This window comes from Penicillium vulpinum, assembly GCF_028829585.1.
Source record: "Penicillium vulpinum strain IBT 29486 chromosome Unknown utg000001l_segment0_segment0, whole genome shotgun sequence".
NCBI classification, from domain to species: domain Eukaryota; kingdom Fungi; phylum Ascomycota; class Eurotiomycetes; order Eurotiales; family Aspergillaceae; genus Penicillium; species Penicillium vulpinum.
This window is the reverse complement of record NW_026643241.1, coordinates 2042776-2055706: the sequence shown is the minus strand read 5'-3', so window position 1 is coordinate 2055706 and position 12931 is coordinate 2042776. Positions and strand designations below refer to the sequence as shown.

The window sequence follows — 12931 nt, the reverse complement described above, 5'->3', positions numbered from 1 at the left end:
CCATAACACCATCTTTGCCGGATATCAAGAGAAATGCAATCTGAAAACAAAAAAAGAAGAGGACCGGAGCAATGTGCCCGGTATCCAAAATAAACATAGCACATAGCATTACGTGTCTTCCATAAATGTCAAAAGAAAAAAGAAAGAAAGAGAGAAATCGTTTTACCTAGCGTAGCCAATCGTCGCCGGTTGTCTTGGTATGTACTTTCGAACGGCCCCCCGGCCAGGGCTGCATGCTGCAGAGCCGATGTCAATTGTACTCAGCTCTCGACTCAATGCATCCATGCGAATGTTTCCATTTGGATTGCCAGACATGACCGGGTAGCCTGGGCTTCCTGCGGTGATTGGTACCTTGCTTGGAATTGGGGGGCCTGGGCTGTAGTCATACAGTGGCGTACGAGACCCCGGCGATGGCGAAACAGAGCCTCGGGAAGAGCGTGGCCGCTCAACCGAAGTGGGTGTGCCGTAGCCCCGACTTTGCACGTGGCTGTTAGAGCGTTCATGCGTGTAGTCCGTCCGTGGTGAAGTTCGAACCATTGACCCTGGACTCACGTGCACATGGGTGGGTGTGTAACTGACTGGGCGATCCGACGGATACGTAATCGTCTCTGTTCTGAATCCGACGCGTGGCGGGCCTGTGCTGCGTGATGAGGGAGAGTCGTTGCCTCTAGAAGTTGGCCGGGCCGAGTGTTTGAAGCGGATGATAACCTCGGGCTTGCGGCTCTTCCTGTCTGGCTCGGGAGCCCATGTATCGGTGGGAAGATGGTCAGAAGGATCAATCTCACGACCATCATCCCCGATGATTGGGTGATCCATGTCTCGACGAGGTTCAGTCTTTCCGCGTATCACTGCATCTCTAGCTTGCGCAGGCGAGTCGTATGCTGGAGAAGGATCTCGGCCGGGGGGTTGAGAAACATTCGGGTTCAAAGACATGTAGGAGTCCGGAGAGAAAGGGATTGAAGAACCACTACGGACGTCTGAAGAAGAGGGCCGTGGGCTGACTGACTTCCGGACCACGGCCCGCATATCAGGACTGACAGATCCACCTCTGCTAGAAGTGGGTCTTTGTTCAATTTGCCGGGGGGATGTTCGCAGAGGGTAAACAGGAGCATCGTAGTGAATGGGTGCTGACACAGGAACAGAAACTGGTGGAGGCGGCTGGGAGATCATCATCTCATCATCCCAGTGGGTGCTTCGTTTGCGGACTGATAGTTCAAGTGCTGTTCTCTCAGATGGATTTTCAGTTTCATAACCTGCAACGAGACTTGCGGGCATGGCCGGGGAGTTCCCCACTGAAGAAGGCTCCTGATGGCGATCGTGGCGGGTCGAGGTAGACGTCAGTGGCAGATGTTGGACTGAGGACCGGGAACTAGATTGGGGCGTGTATGGTGCATAGGGGCGGGGAGAAGTATTCGGGGTTGGCTGCTGAGAGTGCGCTCTTCGTGATCGGTGAGCCGGCGGAGGAGGAGGAGGCCCGTCATCATCTTCATCTTCTACCCGTGGTTGCATTCCGGCGTATTCTGGGTGGTAATCGTGACCACGGGCAGTGATTTGTAGAGGTCGAACCATGTGTGGATGGTACCTCGGGTCATCGGAGGGGAGAAAGTCTGAAGCTGGCAACTCGTGTGCATGCGGTGCCCCATATGACATAGGGTCGGGATGGTATCGAGGCTGCTGTATTTGGGCGTAGGGATCTTGATGCGTGGAATGGTATTGCATTTCCTCATGGGGATCTGCCTGGTACTGGTCTTGCCTGACGAGGCGGTAGTCTCTCGAAGGCGGCTGATCATACTCGGCATGATTCCGTGGTTGCTGTTGACCTTGTTGCTGTTCAAGTTGGAGTTGTTGCAGTTGCTGTTCTTGTTGCAGTTGTAACTGTCGCTGTAGCTGCAGTTGTTGTTGTTGCTGTTCTTGTTGCTGCTGCAACTGTTGTTGCAGTTGCAGTTGTTGTTGTTGCTGTTCTTGCTGCTTCTGTAACTGTTGTTGCAATTGCAGTTGCTGCTGTTGTTCTTGTTGCTTCTGTAACTGTTGTTGCAGTTGCAGTTGTTGTTGCTGTTCTTGCTGCTGCTGTAACTGTTGTTGCAGTTGCAGTTGTTGCTGCTGTTCTTGTTGCTGTTGTAACTGCTGCTGCTGTAGTATACGCGAATCATATGGGGGTTCAATAACTTCATTGGAAGTATGAGGCAGTTCATGAGTGATTTGTCGGCGGAGAGGAGCAACAGCTTGGTTGTTCCATTCTTGAGTGTAGTTATCAGCACCATCATATCCACCCCGGGAGGGAGGCGGGACAGGAGAAGGTGCACGATAAGACGATGCATCATAAGCAGGCTCAGTATGTCTTGGGGCGTAGCTGACGGCGTCTGCGGCAACAGGTATAGTGTTTGAATGCTCAAGCATGGCGGGTCTCGACGGGACCGGCTGGTGAAGCGGAGGCGCAGAGTGAGCTTGTTCTAGGTGAGCTGGTCTTGCCGGGGCTCCTGCAGCACCACCGGGCAAGGGTCGTCGCTTGACATCTTTCAATTGCCGGGGACCAGACAAGCCCGTACTGCTTGGAGTACTAGGGACTTTGCCTTGGATTCGCTCAGCGGCTTCTTTTCGACGTTCAATCAGGACCTCGTCTTGCTGTCTAGTGTCGTAGTAGGTCATTTCGATTCGGATATCTCCTGCATATTTCCCACGGTATTGAAGTGAGTGCCAGTGGTCATTCTGACTTCCACCTGGAATGATCAAATTTTGTAAATCGACCCAGGTCTCGCCGATCAGGTCTGTCTTCTTATCGTCATTGAACACGGAGACCTTTAACTTGAAGTAGTCAGGGGATTCATATACGGTAAATCGAAGTTCCGAGTCCCTAGGTAAGTAAGCTTCAATTTCTGTATTTACACATCTATCAAGCCAAAAGCTTACCATCGGGGAGTTTGTCCTCCTCGTAAGTCTGTTTGTGTCTTCTTTGCTTCCTTGCCCAATCGTGCTGCAGCGTAGGGATTCTGCTTGCCCATAGTCTTCCGGTTGGGTAGATTTTTGGCTCGGTCGATGATAGCGACCAAGGTACCGATAATGGGACCATCGACGGAGATGTCAGCGAAGATACCCGCCGCATGGTTGACCTTAGATATCTTCGACATGGTTGACATGGTTGACCTAGGATTTCAATCACCAGGTATATTGGGTATGAACAGAAAAGACCATGGAGCCAATGTCTACGGGAGAAAAGAAGAAGAAAAGAGAAAAAGATAAACTTGCTCTTGGAATGTCCGATGTATTGAAGGTGGCTGGGGGCTTTGTATCAGATCTAGCGTGTTTGATTGGTTACTACCCCTGGCGGTGTCTTGGGGCGGATTTACCATACCATTGGATCATGAACCCTTGCATCATCAATTTCTATAACACATGTGGAGGGAGCATCACCTCATTATGGAGTACTCCGTACATATGTATTATTTTCCACATCAACATCATATATATTGCAATATATTATATGATGCCATTCAAAGCCTCTCTACCCAACCCTGGTCAGGTATTCCACATGCAGTGGATCGTCATCAGCTCAATCGGATCCCCAGCCACCTCAGATTCAGAGATATGCACATTCCTAGTAATACAAGCGCGTAACCTGCCAACAACCGGGCGGTCCAGACTCCAGACTCCAGGCAAAATCATCATCCCTCTATTCTCCGTACCCTCGTGAATCCTGTTTCAGCTGAGCCGGGGCTTCAATAAGCTGTCAAGCCATCCCGGCTCCCCACCTTTAAGAGCAGGGCGCTGCACCACGATGGAGCTCTGTTCCCCCCCCACTGGATTGCCATAGCGACCACTCACAGTCCTAATCATCCTGTGTACGGAGTACGGAGTATTTCGTATTCTAGGTATGCACCTTTTTTTGGTATTGCATATCAAACATTGGCAATATTAGTGAGACTGTCTTGTTCTCCTACTCTACACACATCATCCCCTACCGATTCCAGATACTTTGATGGTTAACGATGTTGCCTACCTCACTGCCCCAGTGGATTCGCGGGGCGCCAGGGTTACTATTATTAACGCGAGATGGTCAAAATGTGGAAGCCTACGATGCACAAAGCACAGCGTATATCCATTAGATTTCGGGTTTGTCTTCGGGCTCAATTGATGGGAAATGCTACCCAAGATCTCTTGAAGATGATCGACCATGAAGTTCACTGTTGGCACTTGGCATCTATGCGCAAGCACCAATACTCCGTATAGCATAGAGTACCAGAGAATGGGACCTGTCACCTGTCAATTAGAAGTACTGTATTATGCGGGTTGTCCGCTGATGAAAGCTGAACTGTCAAGGGTGTGCTTGTAGGTAGAGAACTTCGAATCCGAGGATCTGAAAGTATTAGCCCACAAGATAGAGATATGGAAATTTCTTTGTTGCTCTAGGCTCGTTTCCTGTGGGTCCAGTCTAGACTCCTTTTGTTGTCAGCCTGACGCATGTCGACCTCGGGAGGTACTTTTGGTGCATAAGTCAAGCATGACGCCCTGAAGGACCATCGCTGAGTGGATATGCCAAGAGTCGGATTTATGCCTTGTGGCCTCAGGCTAAAATTCAGGAACTGTTGCCCCAGGCAGAAACAGCTACCGCCACCATTCCCGATTGGGCGAGACGAACTTTTTTGATCGGCAGAAAAAAGATGGTCTTCATGAACTTCATGATAGCACTCTAGTCGGCTCAACTTACCACCCATTGCTCATTTCGGGTTGCATACCTAACTAATACCCTTCCAAATAACCACTGTCTATCCACCACTGCAACCATGGCGGCGCCCGTCCTGCCTCTGCAGCAGGTCAAGTTCGCCTCATTACCCTCGACGCAGTTAACGCCCGAGCAACAATACTGGCGGACATTCAAAAACCCCCTCCTAATCCCGTCACCGGCCAATGGACCGGTTAATCTCATCACTCAGCCTTCGGTTCCTTCCTCTGCCGCGGCATTCCCCTCTCTTACACAACCGCCCGATGTCTTCACCGTGACAACAGGCGCACGAGTCCAGATCTATTCAATTCGCACACGGAAACTCTTGCGGACACTCACACGATTTGATGATACTGTACGTGGTACTGATGTTCGTGCGGATGGACGTGTCTTGGTGGCAGGTGACGACACCGGTTCCGTGCAAGTTTTCGATGTTAAGTCGCGCGCTATCCTCAAGACGTGGAAGGATCACAAACAGCCCGTCTGGGTGACCAAGTTCTCTCCTAGTGACCCTACAGTGGTCCTTACGGCCAGTGATGACCGTACAGTGCGACTGTGGGATTTGCCATCGCAAACTAGTGCGCGCACCTTTGTCGGCCACACCGATTACGTGCGCAGCGGTGCATTCATGCCTGGCTCCATGGCTTCTTCTGGTCTGGTGGTTTCAGGCTCTTACGATCGTACTGTTCGACTGTGGGATTCTCGAGTTGGAAACCGTGCTGCTATGACTTTCAAGATGGGTGCGCCAATCGAGACTATTCTCCCTATGCCCTCCGGAACTACAGTTCTGGCCGCGGCCGACAACAAGATTGCGGTACTGGATATTGTGGCTGGTAAGCCGCTGCACATGATTCAGAGCCACCAAAAGACTGTCACCTCTCTTGCGCTGGCCTCCAATGGTGAGCGATTGCTCAGTGGTGCTCTCGATGGACATATGAAGGTCTTTGAGACTACAGGGTGGAACCCCGTCTCCGGATCAAAATACCCTTCACCCATTCTCTCTCTGTGCGCGATTACTTCCGGAACTGAACACGAGGATAAGCACATTGCTGTCGGTATGCAGTCAGGTCTTCTGTCTATCAAGACCCGACTGTCTGGCCAACAGAAGATCAAGGAGCGGGAACGCCGGAAGGAAATGGCAGCCCTGCTGGAGGGCAAATTGGAGGAGCATGACCGGGAAGTCGCTAAGAAGAAGAAGAAGACCCGTGGCTCTGGATGGGAAAAGCGTCTGCGTGGACGCGATTTCATCGGAGAGGGCGTGGAGATCATCATTGAGGGCCAGGACCGCAAGAAGCGGAAGAGAGAGCAGCCTTGGGAGAATGATCTCCGTAAGGCACGCTACTCCGTTGCGTTGGACCAGGTCCTCTCCTCGACCGACAAGACTGCACAACTTACACTCCTTACGGCCCTGCGTCACCGCTCCGCCCTCCGCGCCTCCCTGAAGGACCGTGATGAGGTCACCCTCCAGCCTGTCCTGCAGTGGGTTCACAAGAACATCCGTGAACCCCGCCTGGTCGATCTCAGCGTCGAGGTCGCCATGAACCTTCTCGATATCTACTCTGGAAACCTGGGCCAGTCCGCACAGGTCGACAAGATGGTGGAGCGTCTGCACCGCCGAGTGCGCGAAGAAGTGGAGATGGCCCAACAAGCGTGGCAAACAAAGGGTATGCTTGACATGTTGAAGGCAACCTGATTTGACGGCCTTGAATCGCAACTTGGAGTTCGGGGTGTCTGGGATTCGCACACTTGGTGTATATGGCGGGCCATCTTTTGTACAGGATTTGCATAAAGAATAAAAGTCGAACTATTTACCATCATGGACCGTAACATCATTTATTCATATTCTGACTGTGTATCAAGTACTCAACTTTGAGAATCCACCAGCAGGCGGCTGCAACCAATTCCGCGCATCATACTCCCACCCCTCTGCGCCCTCAATTACATGGAAGGTATAGGCATACCGACTATTCAGGCTGGTATTCTTCTCACTCTTGTGCAAAACATTCCCATGAATGAGCACGAGGGATCCGGCCTTGATGTCAAGAATCTCCAGATCCTCATCCGTAGTCTCCGAACTCTTCTCCTCCTCCATGCCTTTGGGGAGCGAAGGCCCCCGGTTCTCAATAAACTCCGTTCCGGACCCATTCTCCCGCCGTACAAACCTCCGAGCAATGTGACCACCCTTACTTCCCGTGTGCGACCCCTTGTACATACCCAGTGTCCCATTCGCCGGTCCCGCATCCTGCAGCGCATACCACCAGCCCACGGCAGAAGGCGGATCCGTGTACAAAAACTCCGAATCGCGATGGGACGGCACAGCGCCACCAATCGAGGGCTGCTTGCAGATAACCATACTCTGTAGCACGCGGGGATCGGCGAATCCTAGGGACTGTGCAACAGCCGCGTTCCGTTCATTGAGAGATATGGCCTTGAATGGAGGCGACAAGGTATGCAGGGAGTGACCAATCTTGTTGACGGCGCGGTTTTTGGGCTTCAGTAGCGCGGCTCGGCCGGTCAATGGATCCGGTTCCGTGCCGAATGCGCCCGGTTCGAAAAAGAATCGAATCTTGTCGCCTGAATTCAGGAAGTAATCGTCGCCTACATGATCGGCGGTTTCGTCGCCCGTTGTGAATTGGGTGAGGGGGTGGGATTCTAGTGGGAATTCCTCGAGGAGTTTGTTTGTCTCGGCGAGGAGAGCGGTGACCTCGGTCGGGGTAAGGTAGTCGGGGAGGACGAGGTACCCGTTCTCCTTGAAGGAGGCAACTTGAGCTTCGGTAAGTCCAGCCATGAGGTGCTTTATGTTCCAGAGTTGGAGATGAGTTGGTTTCGATGTCTTAAAGCGGGGAGAGATGCCTGGGTGATAAGCGATTTGATACGCCCAGTGCCTTATCTGGCATCCGTGCACACGGCATCTATGGACAAGGTCCACCCGCTCAATATATGTTATGTTTCCCTGACTTAGTTCTCGTGGGGTACCTCTAGACCTTTCGAAGACACTGATGGGTCCGAGCCTCTTCCATAGAGGCTAGTTGCCGCAGAAGCCAATGATGCAAGTGGCAAGCTCCATAAGCTTGCCACAGAACTGGGCGAACTATATAAATATATCGACATGGAGCATATTGAACTTCAAAAGCAATCAATACAATTTGTACAGATGCCAACATTTCACACAAAGACGCTTCTACAAGCAGACAAACATCTGAAGAAGCCTCCAAAGGTTTAGTATCAACCTTCTATTTACCCAACTAAACAAACTCAACTACAAATCACTCCAAGTGGATCAGATCAACCTTTTTCTCGCACACATTCCACCGAGCGCTACCGTTCACCACGATGTCCGACTCTTTCACAAGTTCCTCGTACTACTACAGTTCCACAACCAACGGCAGCGACGGCAAGACTACAACCGGACACAGGTATTCGACAACTTCATACACCGAACCCGACGGCACAACAATCGTACGTACCGCCCAGCAAGATTTAGGCCAACCAGCGGTCGTTGAAGAGCGGCGCTACGACAACACAGGTCAGGAACAGCTGTCTTTACCAGAGCCCTCGAGTGGTACCTCTGCAGGCGGAGTGCGGCGCATCACAGAGCTAGAGGACGATGTTTCAAATTCCACGCCTAACGCCCTGGCTGATATCGGGGGTAAGGCGGCTCAGCTCTTGGATGGGGACGGCGAGGACGATTCGTTTAATTTGGTTTCTTCGCCGCTGGGGTCTAGGGTTTATGACTCTGTGACCGGTACTTATAATGACCAGCCCGAGTATGATATCGGTGGGGTTACTAGGCGTCACCAGGATAGAGGGGTTGCTGGTGATCGGAGCCTCGGAAAGAATGTGGGTTTCGGCGCGGATGGCTTCTCGTCTTCGGCGAGGGGGAACCGCATGTATGAGGATCCTAGTACGGGCACTAGGCTACGGAGAGAGTCCGATGTGAATGTTACGGATGTACTGTAGGTGAGTGGATTGGCAAGTATTTTGCATTTGCTTATGGTAAGTATTTGCACCTGCTTCTTGCTATATATAAAATAAAAAACGATATACCTTGGTGAGTACTTCATGCATATGTTGTGAAGAATATCAGGAGAGTATCAACCAAAAATTCCACCTTGAATGTATGTCTAGTCACGTAGACGTAAACGTCCCTCTGACCAGCGGCTGCGCGCTTTCTCCCACCATGTTGGGATCTCATAGGACCAGTGGCAAAGCATACCAGCAATGAAGCCGATCGCATCATTTTTGAACCCTACTAGTAATCCCACAGTAACCATCATGATAGTCCAGCGGCGACCACGTTCTTCATCCGTGAGAACAGGACCAATATGCTCTCCCAGATTTGACAAAAGGCCAGCACCGGCCTGGTTGAGGTCCCGAGCACCAGTGGTGTTGAGGCTCTCGCCTACGCTAAGCAGCTCCGCGCCAGCTGCAATAACCATCACTCCGAGCAAGGCAGCAGGGAAGCGCTTTAGCAGGTCAACCAAGGTCTCTCCGAAGACCAAGCCGATGAAAAGCTTCAGCAGGCCTAGGAAGATCACACTTGCACCCGAGCGAGCTCCAAATCGATACTGCGCTGCAAGACCACCAGAGCCATGGCAGACGGGCATAGCACCGAACCAGCAGCCAATTAAGTTCATGCCGGCGACGCTCAGCCCGACGTGGGTGATGGATGGAGTGTGCACGTTCGGCAACAGATCATTCGCCAGGTGGACAACCGCCACAATGGAGTTGAGGGTAGTAAGAGGAATCTGACCAATACCAGCATCCACAGCACCGACACGCCATTGAAGCGGGGTCGGAACCAGAGCGAAAGGATGCCACACCTCGAAACTAGGCATATACCCCGCCAGTGCAGTCCGAATAATAGAAAACACCAGACCCAGCGCTAACACAGCGAGTGCATAGGGTACTCGGCGATAAATATTAGTGAGTAGAAGCGCAACAAATGCAGCGACCGCCCAGATACGGTTATCGGCCCAGGAGGGACCGATCCAGCCCAGAGGCTGGAGCATATTGCTGCAGGCTGTGATTATCAGAGATAATCCCGCTCCAACTTGAATACCCTTGATAACTGGAACGGGGATTACACTGGCGAACCAGCGTAAGATACCCGTCAAGCTGAAAACAAGGATACAGGCGCCGACGAAGATCCCCGCTGCAGCGATCGTGCCATTTGAGAAACTACGCGCGATAGCCACTGCAGCAATGGCCTTCATCGGCTGTACTGGCAGCGGAATACCGAAAAATGCACCCGTTAGGATATTAAAAATCCCCGAGAAGATCAATGTGCTGGCGAGTGAGACGGTGCCATTGGCAGCTAGCGCAATTGCGATAGGTAGAAATGTACCTAGATCGCCAAGCGAGCCTGAGATCTCAGATACATAGTGGCGCTTGAAGGTGCGCAGATTATAAGCGTTTATTTCGCGCAGTGACTGGATAGCCATGGTGGGGTGATCGGAGTTCAGGAGGCTCGGGGGAGCCAAGCCTTTATGTATTCAAATCGGAGCGCGCCGGTCTTCCCCGCTGATGTCGGGTCGAATCCTGTTTCAACTTTGGAACCTTGAAATAGACGGAATGGCGTATCACTTCATTTATATAGATTAACTGCACCTAGCTTCCCTGTTTGAAGGTATTTCATAACACAATTATGCTCATTCTATGCTTTGATGTGCTCCTTTTGCCCTGGAAATGTTCTTTCTTGGCAACGACTAACGACCAAGCTGAATGTGTTCCCGAGGTCTCTACCTCTCTACTCTAGCGGGTAAAGAATGTGTGCTTCGTTGGGAATAGGGGCACTATCCGAGTACATATGCAGTCTTGAAAGCCTCAACTATGTAAATTTTGATAATTGAAAAGAAATTTCTGCAAAATATATATGTTGAAGAGCATATGATGGCTCTATTGAAATACTGTACGGAGTAACATGGCAAGATCTAAATTATCAATGTCTAAGCAGCCTCCTCCGTAAGTGTCACACCGGTCTTGAGGTGTAGGTAAGCAAAATTAACCTGCCCAGGTGATATGTATACAAACAACCTCCGTTCATTGAAAGCGTAACTTACGATTTACCCAAGTATAACCCCAGTATACTCCATACTCATCGCCATGACAAGTACAACTTCGGCTATCACCTATCAGATACGAGGTTCAATAGAAGAAAAATGATAGAACTGAATACCTAAGTCAACATTGAGAATCCGATGAAATATCCCAATACGGAACGTCATGGCATACCCAGAGATCCTCATATGTTTGCAGCTTCCCTAGTACCTTCCTATTTGGGCAACACATCACCTACCTAAGTATCTTTCAGTCATTGCCAGGGTGTAAGTACTCCTGCTCCTAGGTTTTCTTTCTCTTTTTTCTCTTCCCTCCTTCACACCTCTCAATTTTTCTGGACATCTACTCCCACTTTATAACGGCCTTAACTATCCACCATGACAACCCTTTACAGCGATAAGCTTCTATCATGGCCACTATAATCGTCCACCATGACAACTATTTGCCATGAATGACCTTGGCAGCCACCCACTGTGACAGCCTCCTACCACATCTTAATGAGAATCCACCGCGGCAGTAATCTAACATACTATGACAACCGTCTCTTATGACAGCTACCTACTATAACTGTTCATAGTAACACATTCATCATTTTATCCCACACATTTAAACTCGCCAACTCATGGCTAGCAATCCCTACGGTCAACTCCTGTCTCCTACTCTCCTATACCACACCCCATCCCCGTCCCCTCACCTCACCTCACAATAATCCAGCAGCCAGAAACCGCTCTAGTCGACAGGCTTGTAGTGGAAGCACTCCAGCTGGTACTTCAAATGCTACTCACTATAAGTTGCCTCGAGGCAAACCAAAAACCGGGCTTGGCCTCGCAAAGTGACCCCGGACGGCAACAGATTTTGATTGCATCTCATCCCCGTTATCATCCCCTATTCTCCTCCTCCCCTCCTAATCCTCATGTCTTCCTCCGCCGGTGGCTCTACTGAATTCAGGCTTTTCTTCTTCTGGCGTTATGTCTAGCATAATCTTGCTAACACGGTTGGCCCCTTGCATGGAGACTAAATGACGCGGTCACACCAGCAATTTGGGCGGTCCAAGTAGAACTACCCTACCTACCTTCACACATTTAGCGGCAAAAGCAAAGCATCTCCAATCATTAAATCGACGCTTAGTTCGGACATTGCCAAGTTGCCTTGGTTTACAACTTCAACTACTTCGTACATCCACACCTAATAGAAATATATACAGCTCCTTTTTTTTTCTTTTTCGGAAGACACTGTCCCCAAATCCAATGAGCTTTTCAGCAACATGTTTCCCATGTGTTGCCATGATGGATTTTTAAGCTTGTTTTCTCACAAGAGTTCAATGCTCGCGGGGATGACATAGATGGAATGACTTTTATATGAACAGGGAATAATGCTTTTTTTTAAAAATCGATTGGTCCTATTCTGCTCCTTGCTTTTCATTTACCATGTAAATATGATTATGATCTCTCTTGGTATACGCCAGTCAATTCAAAATGCTCGAGATAGGGAGAAGAGAAAGAGAAAGTGGGGGGATAAGTCCTGGGGGGTAAATATAGCAAACCCCACCCAGCATGTGAAAACATGTAATTGCATGTGATCATAGTTTAGCATATAGTGCCTCGCAAGCCACATAATTTGTTCCTGAATTTGAGTCTTGTTTATGAGTCTTGTTTATTATAACCTTGGAAGATATAGGCTATAAAACTGAGGGCTTGACCCATTGACTGAATTAAACTAATAGTCCGCTTCGACGGTCTATATAGCACCTATAGACTGTAAGGAGCACAAAGTAAATAGATAGTGTTAAGAGAATCAATAGTGTCAACGCCAATGTTTTTCTATAACCTAAGAAATAGGGGCTAATAGGGCTAGCGAAGATAACCCGGGTAATCGCCCCACTTGCAGGGTTATGTACCTAGCTAAAATAGCGGCAAATAAGCACAAAGCCACCAGATGCAGAATATCCGGTAGATCAAAACTCTGTCCAAAAGTACTTATGAAAAGTACTGCAGTACCAAACGGATTTTGGTACTGTTTATCCCCTTTTCTTGTATTTTTACTTATATTTGCACTGTTTACAGTACTGCAGTACCGGACCAAGCCTTTGGTACTGCCTGTTATTAGCCAGTTCTTGGCAGTTCTTGGAGCAAAATAGTGCAACGAGAATACTAA

At 49.9% G+C, this 12931-nt stretch overlaps 5 protein-coding genes across 5 annotated transcripts; 2 read left to right on the top strand and 3 right to left on the bottom strand.

The window, feature by feature from the left end:
• Positions 1-162: 162 nt before the first annotated feature.
• On the bottom strand, positions 163-3125 carry N7479_000762 (uncharacterized protein; the record flags this gene model as incomplete). The annotated part of the gene is made up of 2 exons (XM_057248460.1): positions 163-2851; positions 2908-3125. The coding sequence occupies 2 exons, from the start codon at positions 3123-3125 to the stop codon at positions 163-165; spliced, it is 2907 nt and encodes a 968-aa protein (XP_057112892.1).
• A 1653-nt stretch (positions 3126-4778) lies between these two features.
• Positions 4779-6410, top strand: N7479_000761 (snoRNA-binding rRNA-processing protein UTP15; the record flags this gene model as incomplete). The annotated part of the gene is made up of 1 exon (XM_057248459.1): positions 4779-6410. The coding sequence occupies one exon, from the start codon at positions 4779-4781 to the stop codon at positions 6408-6410; it is 1632 nt and encodes a 543-aa protein (XP_057112891.1).
• A 162-nt stretch (positions 6411-6572) lies between these two features.
• Positions 6573-7505, bottom strand: N7479_000760 (phytanoyl-CoA dioxygenase family protein; the record flags this gene model as incomplete). The annotated part of the gene is made up of 1 exon (XM_057248458.1): positions 6573-7505. The coding sequence occupies one exon, from the start codon at positions 7503-7505 to the stop codon at positions 6573-6575; it is 933 nt and encodes a 310-aa protein (XP_057112890.1).
• A 545-nt stretch (positions 7506-8050) lies between these two features.
• N7479_000759 (uncharacterized protein) lies at positions 8051-8677 on the top strand (the record flags this gene model as incomplete). Its single annotated transcript, XM_057248457.1, has 1 exon — positions 8051-8677. One exon carries the CDS (start codon positions 8051-8053, stop codon positions 8675-8677), a length of 627 nt encoding a protein of 208 aa, XP_057112889.1.
• Positions 8678-8841: 164 nt separating this feature from the next.
• On the bottom strand, positions 8842-10161 carry N7479_000758 (putative sulfate/molybdate transporter; the record flags this gene model as incomplete). The annotated part of the gene is made up of 1 exon (XM_057248456.1): positions 8842-10161. One exon carries the CDS (start codon positions 10159-10161, stop codon positions 8842-8844), a length of 1320 nt encoding a protein of 439 aa, XP_057112888.1.
• Between the last annotated feature and the right edge of the window lie 2770 nt (positions 10162-12931).